General features: G+C 39.3%; 1 protein-coding gene across 8 annotated transcripts in view; it reads right to left on the reverse strand.

The window, feature by feature from the left end:
• The window catches only part of slc38a4 (solute carrier family 38 member 4), an 84,719-nt gene that overhangs the window by 11,766 nt on the left and 52,795 nt on the right, over positions 1-20,158 (reverse strand). For all 8 annotated transcript variants that reach the window (XM_052030018.1, XM_052030017.1, XM_052030020.1 and 5 more), the window contains 12 exons: positions 19,207-19,431; positions 17,151-17,244; positions 16,877-16,992; positions 13,312-13,385; positions 12,717-12,809; positions 10,589-10,670; positions 8,685-8,767; positions 7,556-7,614; positions 5,838-6,125; positions 5,674-5,753; positions 4,054-4,154; positions 3,694-3,818 (listed from right to left, as the gene is read on the reverse strand). In XM_052030018.1, coding sequence (XP_051885978.1) covers positions 3,694-3,818; positions 4,054-4,154; positions 5,674-5,753; positions 5,838-6,125; positions 7,556-7,614; positions 8,685-8,767; positions 10,589-10,670; positions 12,717-12,809; positions 13,312-13,385; positions 16,877-16,992; positions 17,151-17,244; positions 19,207-19,325 — 1,314 coding nt within the window. In that variant the 5' untranslated portion in view covers positions 19,326-19,431. The remainder of the gene's footprint in view (positions 1-3,693; positions 3,819-4,053; positions 4,155-5,673; positions 5,754-5,837; positions 6,126-7,555; positions 7,615-8,684; positions 8,768-10,588; positions 10,671-12,716; positions 12,810-13,311; positions 13,386-16,876; positions 16,993-17,150; positions 17,245-19,206; positions 19,432-20,158) is intronic.

Raw genomic sequence — 20,158 nt, forward strand, 5'->3', positions numbered from 1 at the left:
AAGGTACGTCAGTGGTGCAGAAAGCACGTCATGGTCATAAGGGTGACTTGAGCCAGGCTGGACTTTTGGAATGATGCAAAATGACCTGGAAATGGTCTTTCACTTCACTTTCAATTCACTTTGGCAAAAATTGATTTTCAATTGCATAATAACCAAAAACAACATCATGCAATTGAATTTCTCGGCACGGTTCTTTACATCTCACCCCAACAGACTGGGGATGACAGAATTTCTTTACATGCTAAAAACATAGCCAGAGGTTAGAGTGCTGATATCAAACATGTTCAACCTAACCAAAAATTGTATCAAGAGGATATTTCATTTTGCAGTAGTTTAACAGCAGTGATATACAATTTGACAGGTATATTACAATCAACTATCAATATCTACAATGTTTGAAAATTAAAGGCAAAACAAGCACAAAAATAATCTTGTCATCCATGTGTTATCTGGGCCCTTTAGAATTAGGGGTGTAGTGCCATGTTTGGGGTACTGTGTATAGTTCTGGTCGCCCAGCTAGAGGGAGGATGTCATTGAAGTGGAGCGAATACAGAAAAGATTTACAAGGATGTTACCAGGGCTGAAGAACTTGGGTTATAAGGAGATAATGAATAGGCTAGGACTTTTTTTTTCCCCCCCTGGAGTGTAAGAGGCTGAGGGGTAGAGGTTTATAAAAATCATGAGGGGCAATAGACAAGGTAAAGAGCCAAAGTCTTTTCCCCAGGGGAGGGGAATCCAAAATTTGTGCACATAGGTTTGAAGTGAGAGGGGAAAGGAGAAACCTTTTCACCCAGAGGGTGGTATATGGAATGAGCTGCCAGAGGATGTGTTAGAGGCAGGTAAAATTATGACATTTAAAAAGGCATTTGGACAGGTACATGGATAGGAAAGGATTAGAGGGATATGGGCCAAATGCAGGTAAAAGGGTCTAGCTCAGTTAGGCAAATTGCTCAGCATGGATGAGTTGGGCTGAAGGGCTCCATGGTGCTGCCTGACTTGGCTGACCAGAAATTCCCAAGCTGAAGTGGGCCAGAGAAACTGCCAGTATGCAAAGCATGAGTCACGTCTGTGGAAAAACTGTCAAGAAGCACAGAAAGAGGTCTGAAGAGTCAATGCCCTTCACACCTGTTGAATCAAACCAAAGTGAAAACTCACACAAACCCCTGTTGGGATAGGCCCAAGGTCAGATTCATCTCACAATAAATCAAACACAAAGAACCTCCTTGCATCAGTTTGCTTTTCCTTTAAGCATTCAACGTACAGCAAATAAGCAAGATTAGCAGTTTGATGCTAGTGGAAGATGAATGGTACAATTTCACCAGATTTAAGGACAAGGGAAAAAGGGATCAATGTCATTCCTCTTTTGCTGTTTAACAAGGTGCATAAAATTTGCTTGACATTAATTTATAAACACGGGGAGAAGGGTCCTGAAATTCAATACAAGGGAAGAAGGTGAAAATGGAAGCAAATGAACCTTGTCAACTGTTAAATGACATACTCTACAGTTAACCCTAGTGAAGTCAATGACTGTACACAGTATTACAATGGGCAATGGCTTCACTGCCATACTCCCCCTCCAGCCATGCTACTGTGAACTCACAATGATAAATGTCCATTTGTCCCTCTTGAGTATGCCGAGTGTGTATGTATTAACATCACACATGTATGATGCTCTGTGTCTGTGATGCTGCTGCAAGCAAGTTTTACATTGCACCTGTGCGTACATATACTTGTGAACATGACAATAAACTCTTTAACTTTGAGATGTGCATTAAACTCCATTTCTGAAACTTGGATCCATTGAAGTCAAAATGAAAATCAGAGTTCAATGTGCAAATATTACTACATTTCAGGTTTAGCATATGCAAAAAAGGATTAATTTCTACCCAATTTGTTCATACTCCAGCCATTGCAGTGGCATGGTTGAAAAGAGGAAACAATGTGACCATAGCAGTGCCATTAATGACAATGCTGTCTTCAACGTTGCACTATGTGATTGAACCAGGATTACCCAATTCTAGGATACCATGCTGCTGGTGAGGTATGCCAGTTCAAAGGTAAATCAGCTTTGGATCACTTCAGAATGGATTTCATTGAATGGACCTGTTCTGGGGCACACATTATTCCTCCAAAAGTGAGCGTGAGGCACATGAGACCAGACCGCAAACTTACCTGAATGAAAATGTAACGGCATACTTCTACAAATAACCAATGGCAGAATTCATTATAAGGAACTCCAACATCTAAGCTCTCCTTCACCTTTAAATATTAGTTTATTCCCAGCACCAAAAGCCTGCTCAGCCTTATTGCCACTTAAGGAAACATGTTCCCCTGCATACTTTAGACTGTTTATTTTATGTCATGGTTATATAATGAACAGTTGGTAACGCAATACTTTAGATGGCATTTCTTTGATGATTGTTGTTTATAGAAGACAGCTTACTGAACACATTTCTTTCCCAGCAGAGCTAACCATAGTTTATACCAGTGTTCCCAACCTAATTATTGCTGTCAAGGAAGGACTTTGCGTCAGGAGGAGGTTTGTGTAAGATGAAGGGTTTTTTGTGTTCAGAGGACGTAGATAGCATTTATTGCCCATACCAAATTGGCCATGAACTAATGGTTTGCTCATCCATTTCAGAGGGCTGTAAGAATCAGCCAAATCGGTGTGGGCCTGCAATCACACATAGACCAGAAAGGATAAGGACAAAAGATTTCCTTCCTTAAGAGACATTAGAGAATTAGATGGGCATCAGTCTAGTAAAGTCATGATCGCCATTACAGACACTAGCTTTTTATTAGAGGCTATTAACCATTTACACTTAAATTTTCTGGCTGATGGGGCAACTGTCCCCATACCGATTATTCAGATCTCTATAAACTAGTCCAGCAACTTAACTACTTTTGTATTGTACCCATCAGCTGTCACGGAGGGTGGGTGACTCAGTTGTTCTACTCTTCCTTAAAATTTAATTGTGGAATGATAATCAAAACTGGGAATTATTTCTCTCCCAGGACTTATGGGGAGTGAGATATTTGATTTTAAGCTTCAGCCATGAATAAAATCGAGAAAGTGGCTGGCCCACTCTCTATAATGGTAAATGGTTGTTAAACCAGTGGCAGTCAGAGGTGATAGTTCCTGGCACAAATGGTGAAGTTCAGGAGAGTCACAATAAGAAATGGGTAATGGGTAGGATAACCATGGCTGATGAAGTCTCATTTAAATAAATAATATCTGGTTGCCAATACTAGACACTCATTGGTGAGGAATAATCCTTTATTCTAAAGGGGTGCTAATGTGCATTTCCTATTCCCTATTCCAGCCATCCATTCACCCTCATTCCCTACTAGGAAGTGAGTTACAATGTCCCAAATTATTTTCTGGGTTTTACATCTGACATGAGCTTCAGATTTCAGATGGATGAGTGATGGGCCAAGAAGCAAAGCCACTCCTTTTATGAATGCTTTAAATGAATCTGTCAGCTCCAACTTCCCTGGTCATCAATGCACAACTGAGTTCTCACCAGCCTCGGCAAGATATAGCTGTTGTGCCTTGGAGTTCAAGTTATGTGGACAAAAGGGATTTTGGATTTTTCTGTAATGTCAAAAAGGGAGAATCTTTAAAAAGGTAACACAAGAGTGCTCATCTGTGTTTGAAAGTTTTTAGTTCCCAAGTGCCACGTTCTTGCTTACCGGGAAAAGCACAATGGGCACAGTCAGTGTGACAGCTACCAGCACAGCCAGACGAACACACAAAATCAGAACGTCAAATTGGTAGACTTTAGTGTAGGTGTGAAGCAATTCTGTTTCAACTTGTCCTGTGCAGAAAATAAAACACCAGCACAATTAAGTTGGTCTGCAAGTGAAGGGCTCCAAACATTCAAGCTTTGTTAATTTACCACTAATATATTCAGCATTGAATTGATTGGAAAACTATAACAAAAACATTATCATGTTTTGTAGCACATCAATTGCAGCACATAATGATAATACTTAGATCATCCAATTTAATACAGCATATTTTATCATCACACTCCTTGACTTCAAACTCACCTAAAAAGGTCAGATAGCCAAATGTAGCAGCCAACAGGTACATGATGAGCATTGCAGTAATCGACACATTGGAGACATGCTGCATTTTCTTCTGCGATCGACTGAAAAATAAACAGAAATTTCTTTCAGTTCTATACTGCATACCCTGTTACAGAATGAAAGATCCCTTTCCTGTTCCAGGGACCTACCACTAGCTATTTGCCTGACAGATGTTGGTAGGACTCCAAATGTAAATTAAGGCCTGAAATGTCAGCTCGACATGAAACTGACAATAAGTGGAATTAACTTCCTCAACAGGGGGTGTAGAGGAAACTAATGAGGATGTTGCTAGGGCTGGAAAATTACAGTAATGAGGAAAGACTGACTAGGCTGGGGTTGCTTTCTTTGGAACAGAGGAGAGAGTAGATTATGATATATAAAATTTTGAGAGGTTTAGACAGGGTGAACAAGAATCATCCATTTTCCTTGGCAGAGGGGTCCACAATTAGGGGGCTCAGACTGAAAGTTATTGGTAGAAGGATGAGGGATGGGGGGGGGGGGGGTGGGGGAACTAAGAAAAAAAATCACTTACTCAACAAGAAGAGGGGCCTGAGTGGAAGCAGAAACCTCCAACCATGTAAAAAGTACTTCAACCTGACATAAAAAGCAACCATGTCGGCCCATAGTGTCCATTCTGGCTCGCAAAGCAATCGCATTCCCCACTTAATTTCCCCTGTTACCTATTCTCACAACATTTCCATCAACTCCACCAGATTCTCTCTCTCTCACCCACACACCAAGGGTAACTTTCAGTGGCCAAGTAACCTACCACCTTTTTTTTAAGGTTGTGGGAGGAAACCAGAGCACCCGGAGGAACACCATGCAGTCACGGGGAGAACATGCAGATGCAACACAGACAGCACCCAATTCAGGATCAAACCCAGGTCACTGGTGCTGTGAAGTACCACTCTAAAACCCAACTTGGATGAGCCATAACCTGCAGGGCCACAGAGCAACAGCTGGGGAGTGGGATCCATGATAATCAGAATTGCCTCCTTTTGTGTTACATAGAACATAAAACAGTACAGCACAGAACAGGCCCTTCAGCCCACAATGTTGCTCCGACATAGCTAATCCCTTCTACCTACAGAATGCCCATATCCCTCCATTTTCCTCTCATTCTTGTGCCCATCCAAGCCCCTCTTAAAAGCCCCCAATGAATTTGCCTCCACCACACCATCAGGCAACGCATTCCAGACATCCACCACTGAGTGAAAAACATCTGTACTGATCCTACCCCCTCTCACCTTAAGTGCATGCCCTCTAGTATTGGATCACTCAATAATGGGAAAAAGATATTGCTTGTCCACCCTATCTATGCCCCTCATAATTTTATACACTTCCGACAGATCACCCCTCAGCCTCCGCCGCTCCAGAGAAAAGAGCCCAAGTTTGTCTAGCCTCTCCTGATAGCACATGCCCTCTAAATCCAGGCAGCATCCATATGTTGTAAATTTCTTTAAAACAAAAGAACTTCCTTTGGACCTTAATCTTCCTTTTATATTTTCTGTGCATTGTTAGAAAGCATCTTTACAATTACATCAAGTTGTAATGTTATGAAGATCTGCATGAAGTCCTTACTCTTTAAGTTCACTGTAGATTGGGAGTACTTCAGGGTGACACACAAATGCAAAGGCCAAAATGGGGATGGTGTAGGCTGTCTACAAAAAGAAAGAAAACCTCATCAAATAGTGAGCCAGAACACAAAGCAATTTCTCCTTAAATACTTTTAAACTCTGGCATACCTGTGAGTTGAATACGAAGTACTTGGGTTTGCACATGTCACCTTCATCACGAGCATCATAACTGAAACCATTAGTGTGGACGATGGAGGAATCATCTTCGTTGTGGTTGGCGGTGTGTCCATTAATAGAGGGCATCATGAGGTTTACATCATGATCAGTGGATTCGTTGAGTACCATTGGATGCATTATTAAAACATGTCCTGTGGTGTTTGCCAGTGACGTCACATTTCCAGAATAGTGACCAAATGCAGGCAACGGGCAGGGGATCTGAGATTTCTTGTATATTACCTGGAAGAATATTTCAATAGCTTTATCACAGAAAATAATCATTTTGTACAAATTATACAGTGCAGATAATATGCAGGACAATCTTTCATACTGCAAAAATAGGGGGAAATGACTTAGTCAAACAGTCTGATCATGTCAGAGTGTGCTGTCGAGAACCACCAGAGAGATGCTGTGTACATGCCAATGGGATTATGGAATTGTGTGTCTGTGCACTGCAGAGTGCAAGTCAGGAATGTGCTGGAGGTCAGGAATGTGCTGGAGGCCAGATGTGGACGTACCTGACCTCTTACTCTCCTCTGAACTTGCCATTGAATGCAGGGGTGTTCCTCAAGTTGCTGAATTGTGGGGGCTGATTATGGTTTGTATCTGGACCCTCAGCTTAGCACTGGCCATGTGTGCTGATTTCAAATGAGGTCACTGACCTTCATTAAAAAGATGAGATTCGGCAAGATTTAGGTTTATTTCAACGCAGTGTTTTTAATTAATTAAAGCCAGTTTCATAAATAAATATCAAATTGTACCTATTTTTTAAAATTCTAATTTTTTAAAATTTTACTCTGTTTCAGACAATCAAAAATATTTGGAAATAGTGAAAAGGCCTCTGACTGCAGGAGCTGGTTGCTACTGGTGGACTGCAATGTCTTGTTGAATTGTCAATCAGACTACAGTCAGGTGAAGGACAGGATGCAAACAATCTGGCCCAATGAATATTGTAAAGAATTAGTTGAAAGAACAACCAAATTCTTCTATATAATCACCTTTGACTACACAGCAAAGTTGAGTAATATGTTTTCTGCAGATCGAGGGATGATTTCATTCAGGCAAATTAGCTCAACCCAAGAGGCCATTTCGGCCCATCGAGTCTATGCTGCCTCACAGAGCAATCACATTTCTCCACTAAATTCCCCTGGTATCCATTCTCACAACATTCCTATTAACGCCACCAGATTCCATCTCTCACCCACACACTAAAGGCAAATTTCAGTGGCAAATTAACCTACCAACCCACACATTTTTGGGGATGTGGGAGGAAACCAGAGAACCCAGAGGAACCCTGTGTGTCAGAAGGAGAACATAAATATTGTAAAGACCTTGCCTTTTAGTGAGGGCTCTGCCCAACAGTTTTCTGCTCAGCCTGGTACAAACTAGGAGGTGATTAGAAGGTGAAGACAGAACTGAACGCATGCCATCCAAACAGTAAATGGCTGCTTACTGTTTATGGCAACTTTACACTTCTCTGCCTTTGATGCCCAGATGGGAGGATGAATTTGGATTATCCCTACCTCATATTCCATCTCATGGATAAAGTTCTCTTCTGGAATAAAGATTTCTGAGGCATATAAATGTACAGATTGAATTACACAGTCTGTGTTCCGTCACAGAACTTGCCTGTTGTAACAACAATTGTTACATAGCCTGCCCATACTCACAACGCCAACAAAGAAGACCATACAAGAAAGGGAAAATCCACTTGTGTATCCAAGGTAACCTGTTCAGAAGAAGGAAACTATTAGATACTTATAGACATATTTTAGTTTCATAAATATATTGAATTGGCGAGATCAGCATAACATTGTGGGCCGAATGGCCTGTCCGGTGCTGTACTGTTCTATGTATGTTTCTATGAATTAACATCTTATAGTCAAGAAAATTTTCTTGCATTCATGACCAGTGAAAAATTTGATTTTGTACTTGTTTCCATGTGATTTGTGCAAGTCATATGACACAAAATCATATAGAATTTGCAGCAGATAGAAAACTCTCCAGGCCCAGTCAGACCTTTATTCACCATTTGGATTTCGGTTCTTTCTCATTAGCATCTGTTCCCTTTTACTCTCTAAGCTTAACCAGATTCCCCTGAAATTCATTCACATCATTGGGTTCATTCGCTCTCTGGATAAATAACATTCTTCTGAATACTTCATTTTATTTCTTAATAACTCACGTATACTAAAAGCATCCAATTATGTCCACCTCCACAAACAGAAGCATCCTCTCTCTTTCTTTCTCTCCCTCTCTGTCTACTTGATCAGCCCTCAGATTTCTCTTTTCAGTAGAAAAGTGATTTGCTTGTTCATCCTGTAATGTGCTCTGGTGATAATTATTTTCACTCAAAGAAAATTGGCCACAAAATAAAATATACATTTTGATGCTTAATTTCAGATGGAACAAAGTACAATAATTGATTTAACCTCTGAGTATAACCATTCCACTACCAATTCCAATTTGTTAAGGCTTCATCATCAGTAAGATAATAAAATACTAAGTAATCTACAAATATTAACTTGACACATTTGGGAAGTAGTAATTTTTGAGTGCTGTGAAAGGAAGAGGAGACACTTGTGATAGTTTGAGGCCAATCTTTTGATGTGACACAGCAGATAGTATCAAAAACAAATTTAAGTGTCTCTGCAGAAATATTAAACTCCATTTCACATGATGCTTACAGGCCAATTTTGTCACTGCAGTTGGTGGTGTGATTCAGCAGAGACATCACGCAGAATAAAATCTTGCTATACTACACCATGAAGGTGTTCGAGTATCCGAAAAATAGCTTACCTAAATTTTTTAAAAAGGTCAGAGGCAGGATGATGCACAGCGACACAATTACAACAAGGTAATTGCCATTTGTATACCACTGTCTGTAAGAGATTATTATTTCATTATAAGCTTCCTGCATATAAAGTAACCTTTTCATCCATCAGATCCTTTTCACTTGCATTTTTCAAACTAAAGTGTCAGATCAAGTAAGTCTTAATGAGTCTCCCTGGATCCTGTGGCAATAAACTTTCAGGGAATTACCATACATTCAGTTGTATGCGTCTCCCAATTTGGTCAGTGGTCAGGGAAGGGGGAGTGGGACTGCAAGTGAAGCAGCTTAGGAGACCCAGCAGTCAGGAGCACAGGAGCCTCAGCCTTTGCAGATATGCAAAGGATTTGAACTTGTTTGGATTGGACTGGGTTTGTACAGGAAGCCAACCAAGTGGAGGGATCAACAAGAGTAAAGTGGTAGTAGGGGACAGAATAGTGCCAGCAATATTATTCTCTGCAAAAAAAGAGTCTGGAAGAATGTTTTCCCTTTCTTATGATAGAATTTGGGATATCTGCTGCAGAGAAATTTAGAATGGGGTGGGATGATCTGGTCAACGTGGTACACATAGGTTACCAGTGACATTGGCAGGACAAAGATTTCTGCATCATGAGTATGGGGAGTAGACACCAAAATAAGGAGCTGAACCTGAAAGGTACTAATCACTGGATTATTAACTGAGCTATGTGCGAATTGTTATAGAACAAGTTAGGTTAGAGGAGGAATGGCTGGCTCAAAGACTAGTGTGGTAGAAGTGGGTTTTGGTTCATGGGGTACTTGTGCAAGTACTGGGGAAAGTGAGAGCTGTGTCATTGGAATAGTTCACACCTGAACTGTGCTGGGGCCAGTGTTCCAGCAAAGCGCACGACCAGGAGGAATTAAACCAAATAGTGGGAGTAAGGGATCAAAGTTGCAAAGATCTGGCAAATCAAAGAACAGAGACAAAGCTAGAGAGCGAAATATTAGTATAAGAAATGATAGAAGTGACTAGTAAGGTAGATTATGTGTTGGTTCTAATTTTTCAAAATTCTCTTAATTTGGGAAAGGTTCCATTCAATTGGAAAATAACAAACATAATTCCTTTATTCAAAAAGGGAGGGAGACAGAAAGCAGGAAACAAGCCAGAAAGCTTAATATCACTGTAAAAACATTGGAAACTATTTGTAAAGATGTTGCAGTAAGGCACTTTGAAAACATAAAAAGTAATCGGGCAAAGTCACATGGTTTTGTGACAAGGAAGTCATGTTTGACCGATTCAGTTAGAGGTTTTGTTTTGAAGAAGTGACGTGCTGTGGATATACAGGAAGTTGGTAGTTGTAGTATGCTTACATTTCCAGAAAGCATTAGATGAGGTGATGCATCAAAAGTTTTTCCAAAATACAAATGCTCAAGGTGAGAGGGGTAACATACTGGCATTGAAAGAAGATTGGTTGGCCAACACAGGAAACCGAGAATAGGCATAACCAGCTCTTTTTCTAGGTTGCATGACATAATGAGTTGTCTGCCACAAGGATTGGTGCCAGGGCTTCAATACTTTACAATTTATGAAAGTGACTTGAATTAAGGTGCTGAAGATATAGTTGTTAAATTTGCTGATGCCACAAAGATAGGAAATTAAGTTGCAAAGCTGAGATAAGGAACCCACAAAAGGGATATAGAGAGGTTAGCTGAGTGGGCAAAGACCTGGTAAATCTGAGAAAATGTGGAGCAGGCTTGAGGTGCTAACTGGCTTACTCCTAATGTGAGGGATTAAAAATGCTAGTCACTTCTTGTGGTTGAACATGGGCCAAATACAAAATTCACTGTGATGTATGGTACTGTATTTGAAAAACATATAGTAGAAATGTTCTCATTTTAAATTCAAGATACATACCCACTGACCTCTTCAGTTCCCATAAATGCACGAATAACTTCTGGTAGTTCATATTTCACAATGAACAAATAACTTGACATGGCTGTAATAGGAATTATTTTATCAGTAAACATTTAATTCAATTTCAGCAAAAAAAAACTAAGGAATTGCAGGATAACTTTGCTGTATTTTGCAGGGACCAGAGGCTGGAATCTTTATAGAGTATTCCTACTATATTCTGTTATTTTGTGTGAAATTCATTGTGCAGCATTATCCTTCTTAATGAGGTTGGTGGAGGTGGGGTTTGATCTAATGAGGCTCACCTGCATCATAATGCTGTTAAAAAGACAACTCCTTCAGCGAAAAGGGAGAGTTCCAAAATAGCTAAAAGCAAGAAAATAAATATACATTGGGGATCTCTGAAGGACATGGTAATGTTTAATTCATAAGATAATCACACTCCAATGTGGTAATACCCATGTGGTTCAGAACACCTGGGGCAGGATTGTATTTGCCAGAAAATGCACAAAAATCCCTGTTGGATAGAGTAATGGAATGTTAAGTAGTCTGAAATGATGGAATAGTTGTTTTATTTTCTGGAGTCTGTCCTGGTGCTTTGAGATTTCCCAGGATGTGTAAACTGAGAATGAAGTAGAAAAGAACACCCACAGATAAGGAAACTTTTTCTATTTATTCAATTAAATGTGCAGTGAATTAAGAAAAGGTGTTGAAATTACTCATTCCAAAATTGTTTAGAAATCAAACAATATTTAAATAGAAACAACTAAAAATATTATTCCTGCATTCTATACAGTTAACTTTCAGATAACTTCCAAAAACTCAGGATTTCACAGAAACAGTAGTATAAATATAATTTGCAATGACTTAACGATATGTATAAAATACATTAAACACCTAGAAAACATTTTGATCTAGAAAATTAAAACTGCATGATTTTAAGATCAAATGTAATGAACAGACTTATGTTAACCATATTTGAAAACTTGGCTTGAGAATGTCAACTTAAAATTTCTGTGTCGAGTAAAATGAATGTTGTATTAATCTTCATGAACATTATGGCACAATAGAAAGGTGGTTGACCTATAAAGTTTGTGCTGCTTCTTTCAAAATGCAGTCTTGTTACAGTTCTCCATTCTTTTTCCTCATCCTTCTGCATGTTTTTACTCCTTCATGTATTTAGTCATTTCCACTTGGAAATACTGTCGAATCTGTATTCCTCACCCATCAGGCACTGCGTACTAAATGCTAAACATTCCATGCATTAAATTGCTTCCCCTCATGCAGTCTTAATTTAGTATTGAGCTGTGCTCTCTGGTTTTATGTTTGAAATCAAACACCTCTCTCAAATCTCCTCACTCTCATCTGCTACAAGAATAGCAAACCCAGCTTATCCAGAGTATCTCTATCATCGCAATCCCATCTAATAATTAATAGAATAACCATTTTGTTAAATCTCTACCCTATAATTACGAAATCTTTATATCCCTCCCAAAACGCTGTGCCCAGAATTGGACACAATACATCAGATGGGGTTCTACTCTCTTGCTATCTTCCTCACTATTTACCAGACCAAATCTTGACCCATCTGAACATTTTGTAACTGTATCCTGTATCTCCAAGTTTAAACCAAAGCAGTGATTCTAATACAAATTCCTGGAAATTTTCGTTAGTCTGAACTACTTTCGTTCTCTCTGTTTCTTGTCTCTTAATCAATTTTACATCTATGTTGTCAATGTCCCTTTCAGCCTATGGCCTTCAATTTTGCGAACAAACTTAAAAGCTTTTTGAAAGTCCATGGACATAATCTCAGCTGCAATGCTCTTATCCGTACTCTTTTTTTAAATAAAGCTTAATCTAGTTAGGTCAAACATGGTTTGTTGTTATGTCTGTGCTGGCTCTCTATTAAGCTTTTCCAGAGGCTGTAAATTTTATCTCAATTTATTGCATATAAAAGCTTTCACTGCGACCAATAGTAAATACAGGGTGAAAAATGTTTTTTTCATTCCGATATCCCACAGCCCAAAGTCTAATGGTTAGTCCTAAGATTAACAAAGATAAACAATAGGTTGTTTGGATAATCATTAAAAATACATGTCAAATTGAATATAGATTTTTAAAGAGTCAGTACCTCCAATATTTTGCATTGTAATAGAGCTGAAAGCTGCAATTTTCCCAGGCCATCCAAATGCTCGCTCTCCTAATTTCTCATAAATCAGAGAGCCTGATTTAAAAAAAAAGACTTCAGTTAAACAAAGAAATGATAATAATCATGTAGATTTTATAGAGATACAATCTGACTGGATGGTAGTTTAAAATGAGTGATACTTCAACCATGCTCTCATTTATGTTCTTTGGCTAATATTCCTTCACTTACTACTTCTGAAAATGAATCAGTGGATAACACCAGTGGGCCTTGCAATGCACCATTTCCAGGTTGTTCCCAGGTTATGGCAGGGTTCCATTCCCGAACCCAGACAGTTCACAAGTCGGAAGTGCGGTCGCGAACCAAGTTCCCAGGTGGCAGACGATGCCTGCAGCCCTGCAGCAGCCAGCAAATCCATCCCGCCTCTCTCCCAAACACTCAATCATACGCATGGGCTGTATATAAATCAGGTGGTCATAAGCTAGGGATGACCTGTAGCCCAAGGTGAATTGCCACATCCATAGCTCAGCTCATTCTGCTAAATGGCATCTGTAACATCTCCTTAAAGGCACTCACATACCTCCTTCTTTTGCAGTCTTTAGTAAGAGGTGAACAGAATACAAGGATAATATTGCCACTCCGAGTAACAGGATCCTGTTAAAGCAAAAAACGGCTTACAAAAAAAAATGTCAAATATGACCATGTTTTTCTAAATATTGCTAGTATCAAATAATTCTTTGTGTAGAAAATTGGAAATGGTTTATTATTGCCACTTGTACTGAGGTAGAGTGAAAAACCTCTCTTGCATACCATTCATGCAGATCAATTCATTAGACAGTACATTGAGGCAGTACAGGGTAAAACAATACAGAATGCAGAATAAAGTGTCACAGCTACTGAGAAAGTGCAGTACAGGTAGACAATAAAGTGCAAGGTCATAATGAGGTAGATTGTGAGGTCGAGTCCATCTTATCGTACTAGGGGACCGTTCAATAGTATTATAACAGCTGGATAGAAGCTGTCCTTGAACCTGAGTTTGTGTAAAGATTTTAAACAGAGTGCTGGGTTTTATGCTTAACTTATTCATTTTTATTAACTCCTATCATTTTGAATACAGAATGTCAGTTTAGTTAGTCATTAGCTTTACTGTCATCAGTTCCAGACAAACAGCACAAGCAATGCTGATGCTTAAATAACCAGAACCAAAGCAGAAAATGTCACAAACATTCAGGATCTGTGACGAGCTGAAGGGCCAACAGCTGCAACACCATCTTCTCTTTTATCTTTCAGTCCTTCAGGGCCACTGGCTACACTGCTTAAGACCAGTCAATACTACCAGCAACTTAGGCATCACATGCTCTGATGAGTGTGAATTTATCTATCAAACTGGGTCATAAGTGACGCAGGAACTCCAGTTCATCTCCGCAATTTGAGTGAAGTGATATAATGTTCACAAAGATTCCAGACATTCCTTTTCCCAAATCTTGGTGGCCAGGATTCTTAAATTACACTTGGATCAATATTTTAGATACCAATTGGATTAGCAACTGCATTTTTACTCATAATTCCCTCATTATATTCATTAATCCATAAAAATAATTGGATTTCACTGAAATGTTATAGTTACTCTATTTTACCTTTGACACCAATGATCGTTTACTGCTGTCTCTTGTGCGACAATGTAACCAGCTTCAGATCATTATTTTAGCTGTGTTCTTGCATTCACCTACATTTTAAATGGATGGTATTGCTGGCCAGTTCAATACATCTCAAAATCTTTTTTCACAAGTCATGAAAGCTCTCATTTTCCAGTAATGTTTATTGATACAAAAGATTAATTTGAAATCAAACAAATAAAATCAAAGACTAGATTAAGTTTTGGGGAGGATTGTTAAAGTCTCTAACATAAAAAGCAAGTTGAGAATGTACTGGTTTTGAACAAATCTGTTAAGCTATATGGAGACACAAGAGAGACTCCAGATGCCGGAAATCTGGAGCAACGCACAAAATGCTGGAGAAATTCAGCCGGTCATGTGGGTGTCCCACCTGCCCATATTCCCTCTCTCACCTGGATTTATCCATCACCTTCCAGTTCTTGCTCCACCCCCTCCTCCACCCTTTTATACTGGCTACCTCCCCCCCTTTCGTCCCAGTCCCGATGAAGGGTCTCAACCCGAAATATCGACTGTCCATTTCCCTACTTGGTTTCTGACCCGCTGAGTTCCTCCAGCATTTTGTGTTAAGCTATACATCTCTCAAAGTGTTATACTTAAATGATTGCATATCAAATCAACAATATTTTGACCTTTGTCTCTAAAACTTAAACATTGTACCTGCCAATGCACACAGATTACTAATAATTTTCTGGATACAGGAAATACTGTGGTTCATATTTCTTTCAGATACATTTCGAAAGGCCAGCCCATCTCTTTACAGAAATAACCAACAGCTGCCACTAATGATCAAGAGGTGTCATCTTATATAGTGTAGGATTGCTTACTGCACTATTCCTCATTTTCCTTCCCTGCTTCTCTAGTTTAGCATCTGCTCACTACTTTTCAGAAAGAGCTAACCTTAATAGCTCTCCAAGCACTTCTAGCCAAGAAGTATAAATTTTCCACTGCAGTGGCTCACACCACACTATATAATGTGAGCTTCATGGTTCAGGTACCACTCTCCTGAGGTGAACATTTTACGTACAGGATTTGGCCTTTGCCCAGTCTCCCTACACGTGGACCCTGTCTGCTTGGATTTCTGTGCATGTGAAGGACTGGGTGAGTTGACCCTCCATGCCCCAGAAGTGTCCCAAATCCTCGATCTTCTGAGAGCACCTTAGTGTCATACAATATGGAAACAGGCCCTTCGGTGCAACTAGTCCATGCCGACCAAGATTCACATCCAAGCTAATCTCATTTGCCAGCGTTTGGGCCATACCCCTCTAAACCTTTCCTATCCACGTACCTGTCCGAGTACCTTCTAAATTTTGCTGATGTACCTGCCTCATCAACTTCCTCTGGCAGCTCATTCCATATACTGACCACATCCTGATGACTTGCGGCATCTCACCATTTACAAATTCTTTAAATCTGTTTGAATAGTTTTTAATCAGACTCTGACAAAAACTATTCAAACAGATTTAAAGAATTTAAAAATATAGATTATTAAAAAAATTGAAATATAGATTAAATAAAAATGACACAAATTGATTAAAACCACCTTAAAATACTTGCGAACAAGTAAAAATATTAAAATGAAGTAAAATCTTCCAAACAGTTACTTGCCGTTACCTACAAATGAATGGAGTGCCTGTATGCATGCTAAGGGGTGGATCAGAGGTAAACCTAATCTATCTCCTCAGTATGTCAGTGTTCTGCCCTGGGCTTAAAGATGAACCACTGGAGAATGCCAGTCCAAATATGCCAGCATCTGATCTCCAGTGGGACTCCGATCTCAGAGATGGTTAGGCAAATATATGCAGAAGTCCGAGCTGAGCTGAGATGCAAGTGGCTGAACATACCTACATGTATGTGTGCAATTTCACCCCTTGGAAACTTCAGTCTCACGAATGCCTTTCTGCTGTTGGCAATTTCAGTGCAGAATATGCCACTTTTGAAATAAATGACATAACTGGTCAAATGTCACTGATCTGCAAATTAATAGACTGATGCGCTGCCTGATCTGAGGTGGAATTGCAAAGATCTTGGTCATGATTTCAAAGAAGAGTTGATGAGTTATTCCCTGCACTCTTGGCAATATTTATTCTTCAACCACCATCACCAAAGATGATCATTTGGTTATCACAATATTACTGTTTGTGGAAGCTTTCTGTGCACAGATTATCTGCCATTTTTACTATATTAACACTCTTCTGACATTTTCGAATGTTCTATAGCTACTGAAATATGTCATAGCCATGTGACTCCATGACATATTTCATTGACTGTAGCACATTTGAACTACCATGAAAGTCACTATATAAATGCAAGTATTTATTTTACATCCTTGGGATAAACTAGTATAGTTCTATGAAATTCCAGGATTCTAGTTCTCTAGGTCATCCAGTTCCATCCGTTTTGCTTGAAGTTTTGGTCAGTGAAATCTTATTTCCACTGCATGCTGGACAGTAAATTAATGTCAATACTTACACAAACAGTAAGATTCCAGTGTTGGCCATAGCATAGGACAGGCCAAGAATGCCACTGCCCATGATTGCATTGCTGAGATTAAATGCTGACATTCCAAATGATGTCATCCCAGGATGCTGCAAGGAATATAATGCATAAGTCAGTGCATTTCCACATTACCATTTTCAGTGTAAAACAAGTATATTTTTCAACACTTGCAAGAAGCAATCAACAACAAAAAAAAACACAGCCAATATGAAAAGTGTTTGCAAGTGCGGTGGACACAGTTACTCACATATTCTTCCTGATATTCTTCATATTTTGTTTTCCTTAAAAATCCACTTGTTAAAAACCTCTGACTTTCGGCATCATCTTCATCAACAAATTGACTGGGGATAGGAAGCAAATCTAAGTAAGGCAACAGTTTGCTGGAATTTCATCTAGAAGACAGGGTGCAAAAATCAACCCTAAATGGACCAACCCATACCCTCCAGATAACTTCAGACGAGGATGGTTGTTTGGCCCACCTTGCTTATTCTATCAGAATGGCATTTGCCTAAAAAATTTATCTATGGTCCATCTGCACCACAGAAGCTCCTCTCATTCTAATTCACTTCCATTGACTTCTGTGGAACCAGATTTCAGAAGCAGAGCAGATTGTGTAGTTACTATTTTGTAGAACGTTTCAACCTAGTGACTGGGGATGAATTTCTCAGCATTACCTTCTTCTCATCATTGCATCCTATCATATTCATTTTTCTTCACCAGTTCACTCAGAAGCCTTTCATCTGGTTTGTTACTTCAGAATCAGATTTATCATCACTGACGTGTCATGAAATGTGTTCTTTGCGGCAGCAGTACAGTGCAAGACATAAAAATTACCATAAGTTACAAAAACAAATCGTGCAAAAGAGGAAAAACGAGGTTGTGTTCATGGACCGTTCAGAAATCTGATGGTGGAGGGGAAGAAGCTGTTCCTGAAACGTTGAATGTGGGTCTTCAGGCTCCTGTACCTCCTCCCCGATGGTAGTAACATGAAGAGGGCATGTCCGTCAATCTGAAGACAAGGTTCTAAATATCAGCCTGAACTGCTCCTTTTGCTTGTTTGAGCTCATGATCCCTCACTGCATCGCAGAGTTTAGTTTAATTTCCTATGTACTGTTATATTCAGTATAGATCAACTCTCAACCATTTCCTTTCAAAGTTCTGTTTCTCTTCGGTCTTCTAAATCTAGGGATAATCTCAATTCTTCCCAGTATTTTCACCAGTGTTTGAATGGAACAAATTATATCCACTTTTGTACCAGGAAGCACTGGATGAGGATGAAGTATGCAAGTTGTGGTTTGACCAGAAGACTCTGAAGTTATGAGAATCATCTTCTCTAACTTGACTGCTTTAACTATGTGGTTGGACTTTCTATCCAATTTATTAATATCCAGTCTGCACTGAATATTCATTCCAAGTCTATCAAAATGCCTGGATTTCTTTTTCTGGGACCCAGGCATCGCTGGCAAGGTCAGCACTTTTTGCAGACCCCCTAATTGCCCTTGAAGCAGTAATGGTGAACCATGTTCTTGAACTGCTGCCGTCCTTCCGGTGAAAATATTCCCACAATCCTGTTTGGTAGGGAGTTCCTGGATTTAGACCCAGCGATGATGAAGGAATGGTGATACATTTCCAAGTCAGGATGGTGGGTGACAGAGAGAATTTAAAAGGTGTGCCACTTCCTTACACCTGCTCCCCTTGTCCTTCTTAGTGACAGAAGTCATTGGTTCAGGACTTGCTTGGGAGAACAATGGATTTTGTTGATGATACACTCTGAGGCCACAATGTACTGGTGGAGTGAATATTCAGGTAGGTGGGATGGAGTGGAATTCGTTCTTCTTTTGCCATGTTAACATTACTTGTGGGATAATAATTTTATTCACACGTATTTTTCTATATTCAATTATTATGGAGTCATTTAGTCATACAGCATGGAAACAGGCCATTCGGCCAACCACGTTCATGCTGACCAGTGGGCACCCATTCGTATTAATCCCATCTTCCAGCACTTCTACACCTAGGTTAGACTATATACACACCACTTTTCCTCTGATTACATATTTATCCAACTCAATATACAAGCCCACTGCTGCCACCTGCAGTATGAACATACACAGATAAAATCTGAGCTTTTGCTTCAGACAATTAAAATAAATTTAACTTCTCTCCCATTCTACCCATTAAATAGTTCAAACTTCAGGTGAAGCATCACAGTAAGGAGTTTGAATTCAAAATATTATCAATTAAACTTTCTTCTGTCAGTGAGATTAATATCTCTGTAAAATATTCAATCATTTCACATTTACCTGCCAATTGGAGCTTTCTCTGGTTCTGGTATTTTGGTGTAGCCTTCATCTATACTGTCATCACTGTTGGTCTCATCATCAGCCTCATTGCTCACTTTCCTTAGCTCCATGCGATCCATATCTTCAGTCAAAACAAAGCCAGTAAGAAAAAGAAACCAGCACAAATATTTTAGGAGGTTTGATGTATCGTGTCAAATTCTGTATTGATTTCCTGGACAGAGTGTTCTGTTAAAAGACAGGTGAAAAAAAAAGATTGCATTGAGTCAACATGCTTTGTGTAATAGCTGGCAGACCTACTCATACATATTTACTCCTTTGTAAAATATCAATAGAGGGTCAACCATATATTTGTCAGGGCACTTGTTCTTTCCATTGACGTCAACAATTTCATTACGTAACAGTGTTAGAGTAGGCTACAAAGGTGATATTGAGAGAATATCATTGCACAAAATTACTACCAGTAGTGAGTTGTCTATGCTTGCTGCTGACTTATGTACCAAATCTGAATGTAATATTAGCGGGTACCTGACAAGTTCTGAGCTGGTTCCTCACTGGCAATTGTACAGCTTGCCTTTGCACATGTAAACATCATATCACTCATGGGAGCCCGGTCGAGCCATGCCCATGATATGACTGACTAAGATAACTTTAACAGGTCACTAAGCAGATATTCAAGAGCACTCACAAACTAGTGAAAAATAATCAAGTAAGTTAAAAATGAATAAGAAAACACTTACAAACAATTAAAATGTTTAACTAAATTAGTAAAAGTAAAATGTAACTTTAGCATCTTTCGCAATTCCTTGTAGTTTTAACCCAGCACAGGTTCCTTGAATGAACCTCCCAGTGATTGATCACACAGTTGTATTTCACGGTTAGACTATCGGTCAAACGCCATTGGGAAAAGACGGGCAAAGAGCAGCTAGCAAGTTTGAGACGTCACCATTCATCA

The sequence above is a fragment of the Pristis pectinata genome, chromosome 15 (assembly GCF_009764475.1).
Source record: "Pristis pectinata isolate sPriPec2 chromosome 15, sPriPec2.1.pri, whole genome shotgun sequence".
In the NCBI taxonomy this organism is placed as follows: domain Eukaryota; kingdom Metazoa; phylum Chordata; class Chondrichthyes; order Rhinopristiformes; family Pristidae; genus Pristis; species Pristis pectinata.